The 22,175-nt window shown below is 30.8% G+C and overlaps 1 protein-coding gene across 14 annotated transcripts in view; it reads left to right on the top strand.

Moving 5' to 3' along the window:
* Nucleotides 1–20,265, top strand: part of LOC139497328 (potassium voltage-gated channel protein Shaw-like) — an 86,481-nt gene extending 66,216 nt beyond the window's left edge. For 4 of the 14 annotated variants that reach the window (XM_071285533.1, XM_071285532.1, XM_071285531.1 and 1 more), the window contains 2 exons: nucleotides 13,094–13,243; nucleotides 14,679–15,462. In XM_071285533.1, the coding sequence (XP_071141634.1) occupies nucleotides 13,094–13,243; nucleotides 14,679–14,830 (302 nt within the window). In that variant the 3' untranslated portion in view covers nucleotides 14,831–15,462. Of the gene's footprint in view, nucleotides 1–1,867; nucleotides 1,904–7,947; nucleotides 8,119–13,093; nucleotides 13,244–14,678 lie in introns of all 14 variants that reach the window. The other 10 variants (XM_071285522.1, XM_071285521.1, XM_071285519.1 and 7 more) reach the window with 4 other exon arrangements.
* The last annotated feature ends 1,910 nt before the right edge of the window (nucleotides 20,266–22,175 follow it).

The following is a 22,175-nucleotide window of genomic DNA, read 5'->3' as shown; positions in this document are numbered from 1 at the left end:
TACTTAGAACTACTTAAAGTGAATGGGAGATAATCAAGACTGTTCAGGGTAGAGATAGAAGGGAGATCATTTAGTTTTTTCAAGACAAGGAGAGAAGGGAGGTTATCTAGATTTGTCATGGCAGAGAGAAGAGAGAAGCGAGATGATTTAGATTGTTCAAGGCAGACATAGTATGAGAGCAAACTACCAGAGCATCGATTCAGTAATAGCTGACTCTAAACTTTAAACTTCCCTACCCTTAGTGCTTTATTCTTAATGGTAAAACACTATTGATGTACATCAAATGACGTCCTGATAGTGTTTTTTAATTATTCTATTTATTAGTTATACTTTAATATTTGCAAATTTCATCATTTTTATGCCCCACCTACGATAGTAGAGGGGCATTATGTTTTCTGGTCTATGCGTCCGTTCGTCTGTCCGTCCGTTTGTTCGTTCGTCCGTCCGTCTGTCCCGCTTCAGGTTAGAGTTTTTGGTCAAGGTAGTTTTTGATGAAGTTGAAAGTCCAATCAACTTGAAACTTAGCATACATGTGCCCTATGATATGATCTTTCTAATTTTAATGCCAAATTAGAGTTTTGACCCCAATTTTACGGTTCACTGAACATAAAAAATGATAGTGCAAATTTCAGGTTAAAGTTTTTGGTCAAGATAGTTTTTGATAAAGTAGAAGTCCAATCAACTTGAAACTTAGTATACATGTTCCCTTTGATAAGATCATTCTAATTTTAATGCCAAATTAGAGAATTTATTCCAATTTTACGGTCCACTAAACATAGAAATGATAGTGCGAGTGGGGCATCCGTGTACTGTGGACACATTCTTGTTTTTTATTTTTCTCGGACCCTTGAAAATACATTTGCTCTTCATCATATGTATATATCAAAGACACGTACTGAATTTATTTTTATTAATAAGAAATAAATATATGACTACCATAACATAACAGACCTTTTCAACTATACCCATATACTCGACAGAGAGCACATAATAAACATTCCTATATTCCTTTGCGCTGCATGTATTTGTAAACTGAGACGATATCATCATGTAATTGATATTAAGCTTTATTTCCAATTTATCACAATACCTTTATTGAATAACACATAATTTATTTTTGAAATACCAGTAGTCTTAGTTTATATCTATTAATATCAAAATTAACAATTTGTACTTTCACACAACTTTACATAATACATTAATATTGCATCATATACTTAAGCATATTAAAGATATATTAAACTCTATAATTGAATATAAATTAATACACTGTAATGATTCAAACAGTTCAATAGCACTTGCACAGATTATTCAATGTACTGACACTTATGATTAATCACTATTTCCGTAGAAAATGTAATATCAACGATTCAAGACATGTTGGTGTGTGTCTTAGACATGTTAGATTAGTGTTTAGTATATCTGATTAAGTTACAAATCATGTTGCCACACTTTGTTTACAAGGATCTATCATCGCTATTTTCTACTTTCTGTTTAAGAACTATTTCAAAATCCTCTAGTTAAGTCGTATATATACACATCTTCAAATATATGAAGGCTGCCATTTCATTGGCTGATTTAATAATTACCAAAACAGAAAGTAAAAAGGAGTATTTCCTTGTATGCAAAGAGTAAATACATGATCTGTAGCCCTTTCCACAAAACATCTTGTGTAAAATTAATCTTACGATAAAAATATTTAGTTGAATTGTTCAGGAATATTTCAGACATACGATAAATTTTACACTTAAAATATTTTGTGAAAAGGGCTACTGTATTTTAATTAGATTGATCATTAGTCACTAATGTTTTGTATATGTATTCTAAATTAGAGAATGTTTACATTGTAGTGTTTTGTTCATAACAGGTGCTTATGGTGCTTATCCGTTCGGACAAATAGTTGGTAATGTATTACTGAACTAGCTTGAGGGTGATTTTGCATTTCCATACCCGCTACATATACAAGTCTTCAAAATTTGTTTTGTCAATGTGCAAATTATCAATTATTTTTACTATATTTTTATTTTTGTTTATGAATAGGAAAAGATAAGGAGTATATATATTAATGATAAAGTACTCCAGCCACATAAATAACCAAACACACATTAAAATGGGAACATTCACTGTTCAATAATAGACAAGAGTTTATATTGTGTGAACATCCTTTATTTACATTAAGTTAAAACATTTTTAAACAAACCTTTTTACATCTTAGTAAAAAAGGGTGCTGTCGTAGGTGACACCTCCCGAATTACTTAAAAGTAGCTGAAAATTAACTGACTACAAGCTTTATTCATTGAAAGTGCTGAATTTAACGCAACAAACTTATTTACCCAACTTTATAGTATTAGATTGCGTTCCGATCAAATTGTTCATTTCATAATAAAACTCGTTTCTTACTAGAAAATCAAATACCATTATAACCAACTGAAAAGATACAAGAAGACAACAAAAGTCGCAACTAATGAAAATCAAAGATTAAGAAACACGATCACATATTTCTATTGTAGCAGCATAGTGAAATTTGATTTATTGTATTGTTTCAATTGTTTTGGTTATAAACAAAAATTCATAAAGACTTGTATTTGTAACGGCTTGTTCTGTCCTTTTTCTCACTAATGGGAATATACAGTGACAACTATCCAAAGAGCTATCTGAACCTCTTATCATTATGATCCCCGTTTATGCTGCTACCTCCCATTATCAGATTGGTATAAGGATATCTAACTTCAGTGTACCACCCGTTTCATGCAGTTGAATACTGTTATTATTCAATTGTTACAGATTATCAATTCTTTCATATTACATCTTTTTCCATCATTAAAATCATAATACACATCATTTAACTGTTGTTTGACTTCTAACCTATCAAATATGTCTGAGCTTATAAGGGATGTCTTATATAAATCAAATGTAAAATTCATACCAACTTGTTTATATATATATATTATTTTGAAATATTAATTTTAATAAGAGACAACTTAATCCATATGTAAATTATTTTACTGGAATATATTGCTGATCAAATTTCCTTTTATATATTCAATCTCATGTTTTAATTTAATGTAAAACATCCTTTAAAATTTAACAATAATGTTAAGGCATATGATCACTTTTAGATTAATGTATAAATGATGTAGTCATCTTCAACAAGTACAAACAGAAATCCTTATATAGGAACAAATGCTTTCTCCAACTGCTTTCTACAATTTTAAAGATAAATTTAAAAAAGAAAAGATTGCTCTTTGAATAGCATTGTGCGGGTATTTTTGAGACATTACACATGCGCACTTAACTAGTAATACACAGCGGAGGACACGGGGTTTCGGAAAGTATGTTTGCTTTAGCAAAGCTCAATATATGTAGACATTATAACCTCGCAGGCATTTGTATTCCTTGCAAGCTGCTATGCATGAAGTTGCAAACTGACCAGTCAGTTTGCATCAAAACGTTTATGAGAAGGCAACATATACTCATAGTACGTTCTGCTACGGATGTAATTAGCCTCATATAGAACGTAGTGTGCAATATTTTAATTTTTTACATTTAGCTATAGAAAAATTTAACAAAAATACCGAACTCCCGGGTAAATTAAAAAAAAAGAGGAAGTTCTTCAAATCATACAAAATTAAACATTATCATCCAACAGAATCATACATTTTTTATCAGCAATACATGCGTGGTACTGCACGTTATGAACAACCATGTAAGTTTAGGAAATCGTCAACGTACGCGCATATTTGCCTTACTTTTAAGATAGGATGATTTGGTTGGGAATATCAAATCAAAGGCAACAATCGTTAAGTGATTTTCAAATACTTTCGAAATGTTTCATTTTTTGCCTCTTTTGTTACAATTCTATCATGATTACGATTATTTTTCTATTGGTCTGTTAAGAATGGGTCTGCCCATTTGGAATACTTCATTTTGGTAAATCTCTTAATCTGTAACGTGATGAGCGGTATTGCTTAACTATGATTCCCAAACGCATGCTCATTTACCTTTTTTTATTATATATTTCTTCCTTTTAAGCCTGCACGATCTGGTATGGACGTATTATGACAATTATAGTTCGCAAAATAAGTGTAACTGCCATAACTGCTTTCATCGTGTTCGTTCAAGGTCAAATGATTTGACAAACTACAATTTTCGTTGAAGATCATATAAAAAAAAGACTTAAGCAGAACCGCCTATGTCTTTAAGGTTAACCCTACCTCATTGAGTTGAGACTTCCAGTTTTTAGTACAATTGTAAAATTTACATAATTGAAAACGACTCTGGCATAGCTAGGATGAAGCGCAATCTGAGGCAATAATCTTGTTCTTATGCTAATACTTATCAGATTTTATTTCTTCTGAAATATTGTGGTACATTGTTTCTTATCTGTGTTTTGTCCCTTTGAATTACATTTTAACCAAACTATCTGTCTTCACACCGTTTTAGGCAAGGAATACGTCTATATAGATAGCTGCTGTTGTTTAAGGATCTAGAGAATTTAAATCTGTACTATCTGTCCCAATTGGTCTTGAAATTATTCAACTGTGAAAGTAATATCGTTTATGAGGCATATGCTGTGTCGGCTAGCAATACACTCTTCCTCACTTTTTGTGCTGACATGAATTATCATTGATATGGTTATATTTATAAACAAACTGTTTACAACAGTTTGAATTTTTGAAAAACTAAGGCTTTTCTACCTCAGGCATAGATTACCTTAGCTATATTTGGCATAACTTTTAGGAATTTTGGTCCTTAATGCTCTTCAACTTCGTACTTTATTTGGCCTTTTTAACTTTTTGGGATTAGAGCGTCACTGATGAGTCTTTTGTAGACGAAATGCGCGTCTGGAGTATATACAAAATTTATTCCTGGTATCTATGATGAGTTTATTTACTTCACTTTTAGTATTGGATAAAGATGATGTTCCTTTAAGATCCCTTTTAGTCATGAACACCTTATGTATTTTAGTATTTGTACATCATTCGCTTTCAAACCTTTTTGCTTTAAGCTTTCCTAAGGGAGGTTTATCCAGAAAAGAAACAAATTCGTAACGAATACTTTTGAGAGGCGACAGATACCAAAGCGATAAGTTAATCTCTTAAGTTGAAAATAAACTAACCATTGAACAAAAAAAAAAAGAATTTAAGCATCTAAAAGTGCGCTTTAAAATTAAGAACTTTTACTTTTTCATAGAGGAGTAATGTCATGTAATCTGTCTTTTTTTGTTATTTCCTATATTACACCATCTTCAAATTATCATACTTGATATCTTAATAAAACAAATTGTCAGTTTTTAAGGCCGATTCTTTTAATAATATGCATTTTAGATTTATAGATTTAAAAGACTTCCATTTCAGATCTCACTTTTTTAACTTTGTATGACACACTTCATTCACCCTTATTGTACAAGATAGAACACAAAGATGTCGACACACTTTTGACTTTTTCTTGCACTATTCAAACAATGTCTGGTGTTAATTGATCTGATACACTGAACAGTAATATATTGTTTAATATTGCAATAGCTTATAGACACTCTTAAATATGAAAAACTGAATGAAAACTTCAATGTCAACATCAGGTAATATATATGTTTTATTGCTATGTACTTTGGTGTATCGTGAAGTGTCATATAAGCACGGACCTTTAAAAAATAAAAAATAAAACACTTTTCATTGATGTTTTGGACACAGAAGTTATCCGCGTTTAATTTACCAATATGAACCATATTTTAAACCACATATTATTTTTCAAGTACTGTGTTTAAAAATTTGAGTGAAAAGACAATTTCATAATGAAAATCCACTTTGGCTGGTGACCTGTTAAAACAAAAACAAAAAACATTTTTAAGTAATTTTAGGACACACAGAAGTTACACTCGTTTAATTTAACCGATATACCTATTATTGTAAACTGCATGGTTTTTTTCAAGTGCTGTATTAACAAATGTTAGTTAAAAGACAAATTTACGACCATTCTATCATAAAATTCCACGATCGCTAATTACAGTGTACCCTCAACATGTGGTCTAAATATTTAGGTTAAACAGATTACAAAAGGTGATTCAGCAATTCACAATGTCAAAAGTGCATCCGAAGCAGTTGTCTTAGTGCAACTCTTGAGAAATAATTTAATCGTGAAATTATAAATAATTACATATTGATTTTGGCCGCTTGCCACAAGGAAAACATTCGATTATTTTCAGGGTAATAATCGGTATTCATTGCATTTAATTAGTAATTTGATATCCATGTTGCCGGATTTCCGAAGTGAAGACTTCTTTTAACATTCAATAAGCAATTTGGCCCACCATTAGTCCCAAGTGGTTTTACAGGATCTCTTGCGATACCAAATATAAATAGGAACTTTCATCCCAATTATAAAAGACTTGTGTACAAGAACAATTACATTATAATGCTTTCAAATTAAGCGACTATCGATTTTTAAAGTATTGAACAGTTCAGCTTTGTTTAAAATATAAATTAAAAATCCAATAACCATTAAACTAAAACAGTTCCCCTTCCTTATACATTGTTATACAGTGATTCACAGATTTGCATCCCTCTCTTTGTATATTGAACTTAGAATGAAAATTGTTTTAAATGGCAAATGATAAACCTATTTATTTGGAAAATTAGGTATTTATATATGTATACATATACTTAATGCAGAACATGTATATTCATCTTTTTGAACTATAAAACTATAAATGGGACAAAAGGCAAATTGGATTTCCCAGAAGTGAAAAGATCAGTTCAAAGACGAATTTGTGACACCTTGATATGAACGGAATCAGTTAGTTAATGTGTGTATTATGATGTACATAAATCATTTTGCACTTGGGCTTACTTTTACATGCACATAATTTATGTATCTGTTTACATACGGTATTCCTCATGTTTTCCATATTCTGTAAATTTATAAACTAAGTAGCATTTCCATGAAGTAAACAGAACATTCAAAAGTGTATTTATTGTAATTTAAACACATCGTTATTGTTTATTATGGTCTTCACTATTTAAAATGTTGTGTCACTTGCTTGTTGATACTATTCCCTTCAAGATATCAGGGAATCTATATTTTTTGGTTCTGTTATTTCCTGTATTTTTTAATACTAAAGCATTTTTTTTTTAAACATGACAGTCGATAATTATTCATCGATGCTGGTAAACATTGTCTAGTATAGTATATATTGCCATAGCGTCCGAGTTCACCTAATATTCTATCAGGGACGATATTCGCCAATAGTTTAATGTAATAACACTTTTATTGAATAATACACCTTAAAAAATGACAAAAACATCTACCGATATCGTCCTCATTTCATAGCACTGTTGCAGAAGGAAATATTGCAAGCCAATCTTTTATTTCATTTTATATTATGGGATAATACGTTGATACACAATAGGACGTTTATAAATTCTTAGGTTTTATTTTGTAGTTTATACTCTCTCACATATTATATACATGTTGAAGTATTATTCATTCAACATCAACTCAAGGAAAACATTCACACGAATGTGTTATACTTTTATTTGCTGAACAATAGTTGTTATATATGAAAGTATTTTGTGTAAATATTTTAAAGATTGAAAAAAAATTCAGTTTAATAGATTGTATTATTTTTTATGAGTGCGCAGTATGATGCGCCTAACACAGATTAACACAGTTTAAGTTATATAACAGAGAAAATATTGATTTATACGTTAATAATGCTTTAATTGTTCAAACTTAACACTTATAACATGTGTGTGTTATCGCATGCATGGAGTAGCTGTTTATCAGACAAATATATTACAGTTTCAGACAAACAATTTCACATCAAACTACTCAAATATTGCAAATTGCTAAAGTCAAATATCATTAAAAATTTACAAAATCAGTCAGATGACCGCTACTCCATGTGCATGGCATTGTTAACAATGTTATTCTAATGTTCTGCTCTAGGCCGGAATGGAGAAGAGAGTATTCCGATGTTGATGCTAAATCATACTGATAAAGAGGATTCTCTGCCCCGATCCCGACCACAATCCAATCTTGAAAAGTCTCCACCACGACTTGTGGAAATAAGTTCCAATCCCGGTACACCATTAAAAGTAACTGAAATTAAGGCATCCGGTTAGTATTGCATACTGTTCCGTAATGGAATAGGAGATTTCGTCTTTATTTCCGCTTCCTGATACTTGTGAGAAATTTCGTTTTATGAAATGCCTTTTTTCCTTAATACTTTCTTAGCCTTCCTGCTGTGTTACCCTATGCTTTATATGCTTACCCCGTGTTTTCCTTGCTATAATCGTTCCACACTATCTCCATTCCATTTATATATACATTTATACTATACTTTGCATGCCATGCTACACACACTAAGCAATCTGGTTAAGTGTTTTCTACATCGTCAATAAACAAATTTTGTTATCTATAATGAAAAGAACTATATGTATTAGTTTTCTGTATTAAAGTATTTTTACATTTTCGATATTAAAGTAAAATTGTCATCCATTGACCACGTATGGGAACATGCGATCAGATTGCTAATTCTTGTACTTTAGTATTTTTTATTATGTATTTTGTATTGATACTATTAGTTCTTTTTTTTACTTAATAGTATTATTAGATATAACAGGAATGATCAGTAGCAGTCATACTTTTCAAATTCAAAACGATCGCTCCTCATCTAACAATACCTTGAATATATAGTTTTTTAAGGTGATTCTGTTAAAAATTTGCTTTGCTGGTTTTAGAAGAAACAAGGTGATTACTGGTGATTTAGAGTGATAATGCCCAGATTTATTATCCTGTATTATAAGGTTTATTCATCTTCAGGTGGACTATAAGTTCCCGAGGGTATTCACTAGCTAAGTAATAAAGGCTTACACTTCGGTGTGAACCAAGACTCCGTGTTGAAGACCATAATTTGACCTATAAGGGTTTTCTTTTTACAAATTGTGACTTGGATTGAGATTTGTCTCATTGGCACTCATGCCGCATATTTGTATAACTATTAAATAAGGATATTGTTTAATTAAGATTTCTTTTTATAATATCTCGAAATATTGTTGAATTAAATAGAATAGAGACATGAAAAGGGAATGTATCTAAAAGTCTAAAGAGTATAAAAAAAGCCCAAGGTCACGAATGGGTTTGTGTTGCTCAATCGTTAGGGTTGTTGTTTACTTTTCGGTACGCTAGATTTTATCAGCTCTTCAGCGTTTGTTTTAGGTGTTGAACATACACATATTTTGGCCTAGAGCATCACTAAAGATCCACTTATTGTTAAAATGCGCATGTGGTGCAGTGAAATTGGTCCTGTTAATGTTGATAAATAGTTCAAAGTCGGCGATATATTTTTTCTACACTTACCACAAATAAAACTGTAAATTTGCTCTTCAGCTTCACACTTTATTTGGCTTCTTGACTGTTTTAGATTCGATTATCACTGATGATTCTTTAGTACACGAAACGCGCGTTTGGCCTTAATTCATTATTTCAATCCTGGTATCTATGTTGAGTTTATTCTTTAAACTGTTTTACTGAATCACCCATCCCCTCTGTACTGTATATTTCAGTGCAACTGTATTATTGATTCAGAAAAAATGCCATGGTAGAAATTTCTGCAAATTTGTCTTAAATATGTAAGAAAATATGTAAGAAAATATTCCGAAATGCTTGCTACTGTTCATGACCTGATACGTTTGCTTGTTATGTTGTTTTTCGTTTTAACACAGCTTTTCTGAGAAATAAGGCCTATATTTATTTATTGTTTCTTTTTCAGATATTGATCAAATGATATGAAGTATTCAGCATATATGTCTTTCAAAATTAGTTTACAGGTGGTTTTTAATTTTCAATTAAATATTTTCTCTGTCCAAAATGTAAATCAGATATTATTTAGAAATAAATATTCAAAATTAAACAAAGATCTTTTAAACATGATTGTAAAAATCTTGGAGCGAGCATGTTTTCATGGAAGAGGAAAAATATTACATTATAAGATTTAAAGATAAACAAATAAAATGCTACTAAACCCATGTCGCTCATGAATTACTAGCACATACAAGTAAAGTGTTTCGTTTGATAAAAGAAAATCTGTTCGTCATATTTTTCAATAGGGAATGTAAAATACAATGTGATAAATATATTTAGTCATGGTACATTTTTGCTTGTAAAATTGATAAAATTCAAACTAACACACACACATAAGTACACACAACACAATATTGAAAAATAAAGACTGTCCAACACGAGCCCCACTAAAAAGGCTAAATAAGAAGTGAAACTTATTAGAAAGCGAAATTGGAAATCTAGGGATGCCAGGAGTAGAGGAAAAATTAATTAACAAAATGATTAACAAACTATACCAACCAGAAACGTCCAATTAAAATATAAAGACGCTAAAGCAAAGACAACTATGAACAACGCATGGTTTAGATAGTCAGACTAATTTCTGACCTACATCGGCGTGGAGTGATACCGTGCGCATAAAAATCTTCCTGGTTAATAACATGTAGAAATTACCACGGAAAATCACACTATAAAAAGCCTAGATATTGTAGCTACTGACAGCATGAACAAGAGCTTAAAAGACATTATTTGAAAAGCATGACAAAACGCTGGTGTGGTATACAGCCACTGCCTCTCAATAAACCCTTGCCTTACAAACTAACCAATGAGCACTTGCCTTACAAACTAACCAATGCGCACTTGCCTTACAAACTAACCAATGAGCACTTGCCTTACAAACTAACAAAACTAACGATTGAGCAACACAAACCCAACAGAAAAACCGGATAACTAGAAACACATGTTTGGGTTACTATTCTTCAAATGTGTTGATTACCGTTGATATTGCTTCACAGGATAGCGGCTAAGTATTTGGCATAACTTTTCGGAATTTGGGTCCTCAATGCTCATCAACTTTATACTTATAGCCTTCCAACTATTTGGATCTGAGCGTCACTGATGAGTCTTATGTAGACGAAACGCGCTTATGGCGTATCAAATTATAAGTCTGTTACCTCTGATAACTACAAGTCAATGTAAATCTTACATTACGACATTATATATCTAACTTTAAAACTTGACTACTAACAACACATTGTCTATAATTTATTCAGATACGCTTTCGACACATAAACATTATTTTTTTCAGACACGCTTACAACCCATAATCCTTAATTTATTCAGATACGCTTTCAACACATACATCTTAGTTTTCTTCAGACACGCTTACAACACATAATCCTTAATTTCTTCAGACCTGTATTCAGATATACTTACAGCACATACACCTTAATGCTCTTCAACTTCGTACTTTATTTGGCCTTTTAAAACTTTTTTGAAACTAATAAGTCTTTTGAAGACGAAACGCGCGTTTGACGTAATTACAAAACCCAATCCTGGTATATATGATGAGTTTACTTAATGTATTCAGATACTCGTTTATAAATAACCTCTGTTCGTTACATAAATGTGTCTTTTCCTAAGTGATTTACGAAAGTGGAACATAAGTAAACTACTGTCGCCCTCACTATATGGTTCTGAATGTGCCATTGCAAAGCATTTCATCTCATATTAGTGTTTAGAACGAAATAAGCATACAGGTTTTCCTTCTGGAAATTTTAACTAAATAGGATCAAACACTAAAATTTGAAAATAACTTTTTAAAATTTGTAATCGGATTATCCTATGGCTAAAATATATTGTCAGTTTTGAGATGCATTATTGAACTTTCTTAATATGCTTGTAATACTGTTCATATATATGTAGATATCAACAAAGAAGTTTTATTTTCACACTGATTTATTAGATGTAGTAGGTTGTACCATGCTTAACAAAAAGTAATTATTACTGTTGTTTCTTTAGTTTTTCATTAGTAGTAATTAGTCCAATGGTTTGCCATCATGTTTTACTTGTACTTAACTTTTTTCTTCATATTTTCAGATATAAAAATGATCAGTCAAATTAACCTTTTATTAGACATAATGATGTTGTTGGTTTCGTTTTATATAAATACAAATAGCATAATCCTCGCTATTAATGACATCATGCTTTATCAATATTGATGTACTCTTAATTAATCATAACATAGGTTCTTCAAAGGGTTTATATTTTCTACATTAAAGAAGAATGCATCACTTTGAAGGTCTTATTTGTAAATAGATACTTATTTTAAGACGTCACATTCACTACAAATTCAGACAGTTATAAAGTTCCAGAACGTCATATATACTATTTTGGAAGACAGAAAATTGATTTTGGTTTAAATTTATTATGGGAATCCCAGGTATCTTAAATTGAGGCAGTATTAAACTTTTGCAATTTTTTGTTATGTGCCAAATATTAACCAGTTTAAGTAGATGTTTAATTTAGATGGCATACAGAGCAAAACTGATACAAATAAAACCTTTGCAGCATTCTTTCTTTCTGTATAAAACTTCATCATGACGCTTATTCCTTAACAGTTGAAGGTTGCAAGGAATATATACTAACGTTAGGAGATATATATGACCAAAAAGGAACTTAAAGAGAATAGTCAAACTTATAACTGTTCACAGAAATCAGTATGTGTATATATTTACTCATTCGCCAAACTGACTGCTATAAAATTAATTCGGTGTAGAAATAAAACATACGATTTAAGTTATACCATTGGTAAATGGAAGACAGTCATAGAGTAATGATCTCTTCATATACAATATTCATCAACCTGTTTACCAGGTTTGCAATAACATGAGCAACACGACGGGTATCACATGTAGAGCAGGATCTGCCTACCTTTCCGGAGTTTAATGATAAATGCATAATAATTGAATTGATAATAGAAATTTGGAATGTGTCAAAGAGACAATAATCCGACCAAAGAGCAGAAAACAAATGAGGATTTACTACAAAACAAATTACAACGATACAAAGCTAAAAATAATTGTTTTGTAGAAATTATTTTACAATGATTTGATTAATAATAATATATTGCTGCAAGATGCTAACCAAACAAAGGCTGACACAAATAAGTGCAATCTTCGTCAGAAGTTCATCGAGATATATAACAAGTCAAAACATAAATAAATAACTTATATTGATGCTTTTTCTTCAGATACACAAGGTACAGGGGCTCTTACAAGTTTGATTATGGCCCCAAAAGCTGCGGGATTGGCTCCTAAGTCAACAACCATACCTTCTGCTACTACACATCCAAACTCTGTATCCAATTCACCACCTATGCCACGATCCAGGGATACAAAACGTATGTTAACGTGTTAGTATTTGTATGTTAACGTGTTAGTATTTGCCACGATCCAGGGATACAAAACGTATGTTAACGTGTTAGTATTTGTTACAATTAAGAAACTGCACTGATTGAATAAAGATGATAACAAATCAGTCGTCTAAAATCAGTGACAAGATATAAAAGACAACTCTCTCATCCAAGTCACAATTTGTTCAAGTGAACCATTATAGGTCAAAGCATGGTCTTCAACACGGAGCCTTGGCGCCCATGGAACAGCAAGCTATAAAGGGCCCCAAAAATTACTAGTGTAAACCGATTCAATCTGGAAAACCACCTGTCTAATCTATATAAAAAAACGAGAAACGAGAAACACTTATGAACCATATCAACAAACTAAAACTAGTGAACAGCAGATTACTTACTTAGGACTCGTTAGTTAAATAAAAGGCTTTTTATATCCATGATATATCATATTGTTGTTATCGAGCAACGTAGTTCAGGTCAAGGTACGTTTAATGAGCTATGACACAAATTTTGGTAAAGTTTTGCATACAATTCTCGGCAGTATACTACTAGAATAAAAGAAAATAAAGTGCAAACAAAATCATATATTTGTTTATTTTCTGAAATATATCTAAAGTAGTTCTTTTGACATGGCTGTTGTTTTGTTTAGAAAGCATATACAATCGTCGTTCTTAAATTTGTTTAAAAATTGAAAAATCTGTACTTACAAATGCACCGTCAATTCTTTAAAAACAAAAAGGTAAACCATCTTTACTAACTCATTCACAATTTGCCGTTTCAGAATCTAATGCATCCTGGGTAATATTTTCAAAGTGTGCACCAAAACGTCGTGATTTGTTAATAATGTCAAAAACAATGGAAATTCAACCAATGACGTGACGTTATTTTCTCTTGGGGTACAAACAAAAAAAATTGCCCATGATTCTAAAGATTCTGTAACGTCCAATTCAATTTGATACAACGTCATCTACAACGTCTTGGCAATACATATTGCTGTATGACGTCAGAGGAGTATAATTTTCGAGTTTATTTTGAATGTAACATTTTTACTTCAAAATTATATTTGAAATATTATGATCTTGTGTATGCCTGGTTTTTGCTGAGTCAACCTTATTTAATATTTGAAATATTACAATTCATTGAATGAAAGATACATCATGCACCTATGTCTGCCTCATGTTTTTCTATGTGTTACCTGCCTAATCCGACACCTGATTATTCCAACATCCTGCTTTAAACAGACACGTGTTCATGGTCCTAAAATATGCATATCCTTGCAGAAAAAACCTGAGTATTCCGACACCCTGCTTTGCTTATTCCTACATTTTTGAAATGTGTGTCAGATTAGACAAATTACATTGTATATACTTGTAATCTTTATTCTGTACAAATATTATATTAATATGATCATCCTTTTTTTGTGCAGTTATACCAAACAGTGGCCATGTCGAGAACGGAAAACCAGATACTAAGGTCTCGCCAATCGATACAAACAAGAACTCTGAACAACGATCTGCAAACCATACACCCTCATCTTCACCTCCAACATCTAACAATTTAGTAGCTGTAAATACGTAACGAACACTTCATGGCTCTGTATAGTAAAGTCACGTGACTAGAAAGTTACCCATATCACAGTTGGGACGTATGTGTTAGTTTCGGATATAGTTTAAAGTACAGACAGGATGGAAGTTGCTTCAAGAAGCCAGGAAGAAAGCTTCGAAAGAATAAACCATTTATATTAAGCTAACATATGGAAATGTTGTTTTGCACCGGCATTTTTTATTTAATCGATTAAACGATAGATGTATTAAATGGCCATTTTAGGAGATCTGAATATTTAAACATTAATGTAAATTACCAAATCACGGGGAAAGACTTAGTTTGTGTTTAAAAGTTGTTTTATGATTACGTTCTAACCATAGTTAGAACGAATTTGATTTTAATTGACTTTGTCATTTTTTCATTGATAATTGACCTTTTTTTTTAAAAAAGGGTGCAACAGTTTCACACCTGAAGTGGTAAATAATACAAAACTCTTAATGTACAATGTAGAATTGCGCTGAATCATCATTTGTAATTTGTGTATGCAGTTATGACCCTTTTGTTACTAAAATCATATTGTCAGGGCTCAATTCTTAATTAGGGACTAAAGCAATCAATTTCAATTTTTTCCAGATATATAACAGCATGTATTTTCCTTCTGTTTATCTTTAGATACAAATATATGATTAAAAACAAAACAAAAATAAGAACACATGATATTGAAGGTTTACTACAACAACAGAATCAAAAATTAAAAAAATATAATACTACAGTTTTCACTATAGTATTGAAAAGACTTTGAAATTTTTTTTCAAATGGCAAAATCAACAGCTCAAAAAACATCAAACGATTTGATAACAACTGTCATATTCCTGACTCAGAACTGGTAACATAGGCTAGTCACACGAACAACGAAATAATGAACACAGATGTTATGTTATGTATAGTATGGATTAAAAACCAGTGGTTCTGAATACCTTAAGGTGGTACCCACACTACAGGTAGATAACTCTGTAAAGTCAGCTAAACGTTTTAATTACGTTGGTTTGTTAAGGGAATATTAAGCTTCTCAAAGATCATAATTAGTGTTTGTCAAACTGTTATATAACCAGTGTAATTTTTCTGATAAATTAGTTGGTTAAAATTTTTTGAACTTTTTATATTTTTGTCAAAGGGTCATAGTAAATATTTTGTCAAAAATTTTTGAAAATTAAACGAGCCAAATAAATTTTAGTCAAGGTGTTGGGTACCACCTTAATATGTTTTTTTTTTGCTATTTAGGTTTCTTTTTTAGCAGAAATAAGTGCATGTTTCATTCCGTATCACAAATATATTATCTTGTCTAAGGTTTTTATTTTGGATAATTAAATGAGCTTTCTTAAATTTGACATACATTGATATATATTTCCTAGTATTAAGGTGCTAATGCAATACAATGTATAAATCATATATAACATTATGCATTGCCCTGTCAAAGTTTTGTATATACTTTCCAATGCAGATGATTCAAATTAAAGTGTATGGCTCAATGAAGACTTTCAAACTGAGAAGTTAAATACTCAAGCTGGTATACAATACTCAAATAAAACGCCGAACATGTATACCTCAATTGTAAAAATTGTATCGTTTGATATATTTTTACAGTAATAGGGTAATCTGCTTCTACTATTGTACAATGAAAAGAGACGCTGGTGTTCAAAGTTGTTAAAATTGTTATTGGACATGTATCTGAAACAAATATTAGTTGTTTTTAGTTCAAACAAGCATAAGATAGATATTCAGATCTCCCTTTGCAGGGTCCAAGCAACGCTTTATTTATAATAAATAATGAATCGATATTTCAATCATCTTTTACATTGTACACATTAAATAATATATTGTATTTCAATGTTACCATTTGCACACGTTTTTAATTATCAAAGGGAGAGAACCGTTATTTGTTCTCGTCAGATCAACGAGATTTGCAAATCAGAATTTGTTATGTTGAGTATGTTGTTTATTAGATTGTTAGAAAACTGTTGATTTTATTTAAATTTTATTGTGTAGATAACTTTTGATTGACAGTTTGTTTTGTGAAAGTTTATTTCACCACGTGGTATCCATTAAAACCAATTCATCTACGACAATGGCTCCTTCTCGAAAGAAGAGTTACTCTGATATATGTTATCTAAATAATGCCAAATATAATATTTCTATTAGATGAAAATGTTATAACAAGAAATGTTTTAATTGAATTATTTCGATAACTGGGTATTTTCTACAATAAAATATTAAATATAGAAATTTATTATACAATTCAGTGTTTTCTTTGAGATTTTATCACAATTGCTTACGATATTTATCTACTCGAGATTGTTTTATTTTCCAAATTATAAAAGTTGCATTGCTTACTGCGCATTTTTTTTTTGTATTTTTTATAAATATATCTACCGAGTGTAGATACATTTTATTCTTAAGTTGGTTAGGGGCAGAATCTGTTTTTTATGATTCAAGGAAAAATTCAGATTGCAATATCTGGAATAGATAAGTTGGGAAATTCTACCAGAAATATGTATTCAAAGTGTGGTATCTCAAAACTAATCAGATGTATCAAAGGACACATAATTACAAAAATACACTTATCACAGCAAACAAGATTTTCTGTTTAAACCATGATAACTTAAATCTGCAAATATAATGGATGAAGACAGTTTTTCTATTTAAATAACGCGTCTTTGGAAGTTGTGTTTGCTAAACTTATGTCTGTACAGTTTTAAAACAGATTTTACGATTTTTTTATATGCTTGTTGAATAAAATATTGAATAATTATTTAGATTTTTTCAATTTTTGTATATGTTAATATCTGGACGAAAGACTTAAAACATATGATATTATTTGTTGATTTGCATTTAAGGAATGACTGTAATATTTTTTCTGTCTATGAAGAGTTTATTTAAGTTTAAAATATAAGTAAATATATGCTGAAAAATAGCAGAACTTTCTTCTACAAGACTTAATGAATACAGGAGACCTGCACTTACTGGTAAAAAACGTCAAAAATGCGACCGGTAAAGAAACGATTTCACATAAACGAAAAATGGGTATTTATAATTTCATATTAATTAAGATGAATCACGCTCAACCATTTTCAAATAAAATTAACATTTTCGAATAACAGGATAAAATGCACGTGTAACAAAAATATCATTATTAATTTTCCATACAAATTGTAAAGAATTCTTTTGATCAAATCATCAATTTTGTAATCCAAAGAGAAACTTGTGTATCACCATTTCTTCCTGTCACATTAATTTATTGTCACTTTAAGATATTAGATTTATAAATTGGATAACTTTTGTTATATTTATTTCCACTTATGAGTCAAAATTTAATTTTAAACTTTTTAAGGTAGTATCTTTTGGGCTTATTTTTTTTTACATCTAAAGACTGTTTAACAGCGGAACTGTGTCTATTATCATTACGTATCATGCTATATGTTTACATATGTTATACATTTATAATTTCAAATTGTGATATTTGTGGCATATCTGAATATTTGTTTTTACAATTTGCCAAATTTGTTGAAATTGAGCATATTCAACAGTTACAAAACATATATCAAATAGTTGTAAAATGTAGATCGCATAAATGCAAACTTTACCATTTCAATTTTAACTCTAAGTTGTCATCCATTGTCACACATCAACTGTCAACTGGCTCATGCACGATGAATAACGTTGTTATTTTTTTGTTACAAGTCTTCGATTAATAGTTTTATAGATAGGCATCTGACATTATCTAAATACCTGTATTAATGTTACCTATGAACGCATAAGATGGTACAGAACACATAAGAGAGATAACTCCTAAAAATTAGCTGAGCGTTTTAATTACAAAGTAGAAAGTCAATTAAAACACGAATTACTTCTTATTGAAAACCATGTAAGGGACTTAATTATTACATCTTATTTTGTTAACAGCTTGCAGATTTGAAAACAAATTGTATTCTTTATTTCATTACTTTCCGGAAGTATAAACATAACACATTTCTCCAATATCAAAAGAATTAAAACTTACCCCGCCATGACTTAAATGTCCTCCATACCAAATTATAAGTTCTATAAACAACTCATTTATGATATTTCTTTCATGCTTTATCAATTTCGTTCGAATGTATGAACTGAAAATGTGTATATTTTTTGGTTAAAATATATAGAATCTTTGGTTACATTTCCATTCATCAACCTTTCTTACCCAGATATATAAGTCATATCGCCATTCTATATTATGTCCTGTCCATAGTAATCCAAGATAATTCTTGTTTATCTGGTTCCTGACAGCAATAACCGATGCTTTCTGTTAGATAATGCATATTGGACTTTGGAGACAAATTAGGTCTACAGATCAGGATATACAGCTCTTAAACTGTCTCGGTTTGATACATCTTCGGATTTCAAATGTTTGGCTTTGAGGTTTCCTGATGAAGGAAAATCCAGAAAAGCGCTTCACGCAAAAAATTATTTAACGTGTTGTTTTCATTTTTTGGTTATAACATAAAGATCTTGATTTTGAAGGTCATCATTCTATGGGTTCATTTTTTCTCTTTGATCCTTTAAGGCTTTTTTACACTATCTTTTTTTTTTGCCCATTAAATCATTTTTCTATATATTTTAGCAGCTCATTTCTCTCTATGCTTTATTGTTTGTTGGTTCATTTTTCTCTTTTCCTATATTTTGCCTATCTCTAGTTATGATATTTTATTATGTAAATCCAATTCAGACCCTCATACATGCAATTAATAACGGTTTAAGGGTAAAGATTGCATCAAATGCAATCAAAACCCTATATTACTGACTTGATATCTAAATCTTCCAAGGCTTATTATCACTACCATTTTGATACCAACATATTGTGCATTGATCATTACATTCTTAAAATCCTATCAATGAATGTTTCAGGAAATTTATCAATGTAATATATGCTCCGCTATTCAAGTCACAAAACAATGTTACACTTGTCAAGAAAATAACATAATTTTTTACAAGGTGCAGGAATCTAATATATATTCAAAAATTATAAATGATGTCATTGTCAAACATCATCTTCTAAAAATTGAGTTACCTCCCATTGTTAAGAATTGTAGCGAAAACAATATATTGACAATGCAATATATAGTTTTACTTCCCACTGATAAATAAGTGCGATCTTTAATCTTCTGTGCTTACATGCACATTGATTTCATAATATGAATTGCTATGTATTACTATTTATTTCTTGTAAGATAAATGTGATTCCACAGTGGTCCTAGACGATTTTAGATACACTATTTTCTAATGGGGTTAACTATTTTGTTTTTTAATGATATCATCAATGTGCTTGTATTACGAATTCACTATTAATATGAGTTCGTTATGTCACTGTAAATTGTTTGAATAAAACCACAATCTTATCTGATGTAATGCATCAAGAAATAAACTTGTTTAATTTGTATGATTTTTGTTTTATTATTTATTTGTGTTCTATTAGCGACAATCGCTGTGCGTTCTTTATGCCCCATTTATGGGCATTATGTTTTCTGGTCTGTGCGTCCGTCTGTTCGTTCGTACGTACGTTCGTCCGTTCGTTTGTCCGTCTGTCCGTCCGTGCGTCCTATTTCTCATTTTTGGTCGAGATAGCTTTTGATGAAGTTGAAGTCCAATTAACTTCAAACTTAGAACACATGTTCCCTATGATATGATCTTTCTAATTTTAATGCCAAATTAGAAATGTTCGCAGTTGCCGGACTGAACACAGAAAATGATAGTGCGGATTGGGCATCCGTGTACTGGGGACACATTCTTGTTTTACTTTGAAGATTGTACCAGTGAAACATGAGCTTCTATACCGGAAGTTTTAGGGTCGTATGATATATCTTTTAAAGTCATAGATTGTTCGTGATTCACTAGTAACACCCGTTAGATAGGGTCTTATATTTGTCCAAACGTTCAAAAATACTTGTTTAATTAGTTATCAAAGGTACCAGGATTATAATTTAGTACGCCAGACGCGCGTTTCTTCTACATAAGGCTCATTAGTGACGCTCATATCAAAAAAGTTGTTTAATTTGTATGATTTATTGGTGTATCTTCGGACAAAGAAAATGGCAACAATTGATGTGCGTCATTTGACTTTGACGATTGTACCAGTCAAACACGAGCTTCTATACTAGAAGTTGTCGAGGCGTCGATATATCTAAAACATAGATTTTATGTGTTCTCTAATAACATCCGTCGGATAGGGTCTTACATTTGTCCAAATACCACTCTACATTGTATAAAATAAAGTTTACTGATATGTAGTTTTCTAAATAAAATTACAACGAATTAGAAAATAGTGTACTTTCAGTGTCTAAACAATATAAGGTACAATTAGCCGTGGATAGTGTGGTTTCTGTTGCTCAGTCTTTGTGTTTTTTGGTAGTGTTTTGTGGACCTGTTTGTTTATTTGCCTTTTCTTTTGGTAATGGTTTTTAATTTTTTTTAAATAACTTTTCTTCTTTTGTCGCCCACTCTTTTATTTTATCACTGTACACAATTGTATAACTTGACAAGGAAATTGTTAATGATTATAAACTACGTCTTGACATATAAAGAAGATTGTAAACGTTCAATTGTAACATTTATTTTCTACCATTATAATATCTGACATTTTGATTCATTTAAAGATAATTCAACTGCAATCATGTGCTCTCTGTTTCGAACTAGTTAAATTTTGATCGAACTTGTCGGACTGTAATTCAGATAGGATGGACAATGGATATCTTCTGAAAACTAAAAGATAGTGGAACTTCAATTAAAAAAAATCCTGTCTTGTCGATAACCTTTTCCATGTCAAAATATACAAAAAAGGTGCAAAAGATACCAAAGTGATATTCAAACTCTTTCAAAAGTCACAAAAGAAGGGCAAAAGACACCAAATAGACTTTCAAACTCATTCAGAAGTCACAAAAAGGGGCGAAAGATACAAAAGAGACATTCAAACTCATTCAAAAGTCACAATTGAGAGGCGGAAGGTACCAGAGGGACATTAAAACTCATCGATCGAAAATAAACTAATAACGCCATGGTTAAAAAATAAAAAGACAAACAGACATGTAATAGTTGACGATACACAACATAGAAAACTAAAGACTCAGCAGCACGAACTCCACCAACTAAGGATGATCTCAAGTGCCCGGGAAGGATAAGCAGAGCACAAAAGATTAGAACTATCACAATAACAAAATCGTTTGCACGAATATCTTGCATAAAATATATTTACATAGAAATATAACTTTTGTAAACTACTTTCAACCACTATACTTTGTACGACGCTTTATGATGCATTGCCTAAAATTATTTTGCAAGTTTAATAGTCGGA

Source organism: Mytilus edulis, chromosome 12 (genome assembly GCF_963676685.1).
Source record: "Mytilus edulis chromosome 12, xbMytEdul2.2, whole genome shotgun sequence".
In the NCBI taxonomy this organism is placed as follows: domain Eukaryota; kingdom Metazoa; phylum Mollusca; class Bivalvia; order Mytilida; family Mytilidae; genus Mytilus; species Mytilus edulis.
This window is presented reverse-complemented; position numbering and strand designations above follow the sequence as displayed.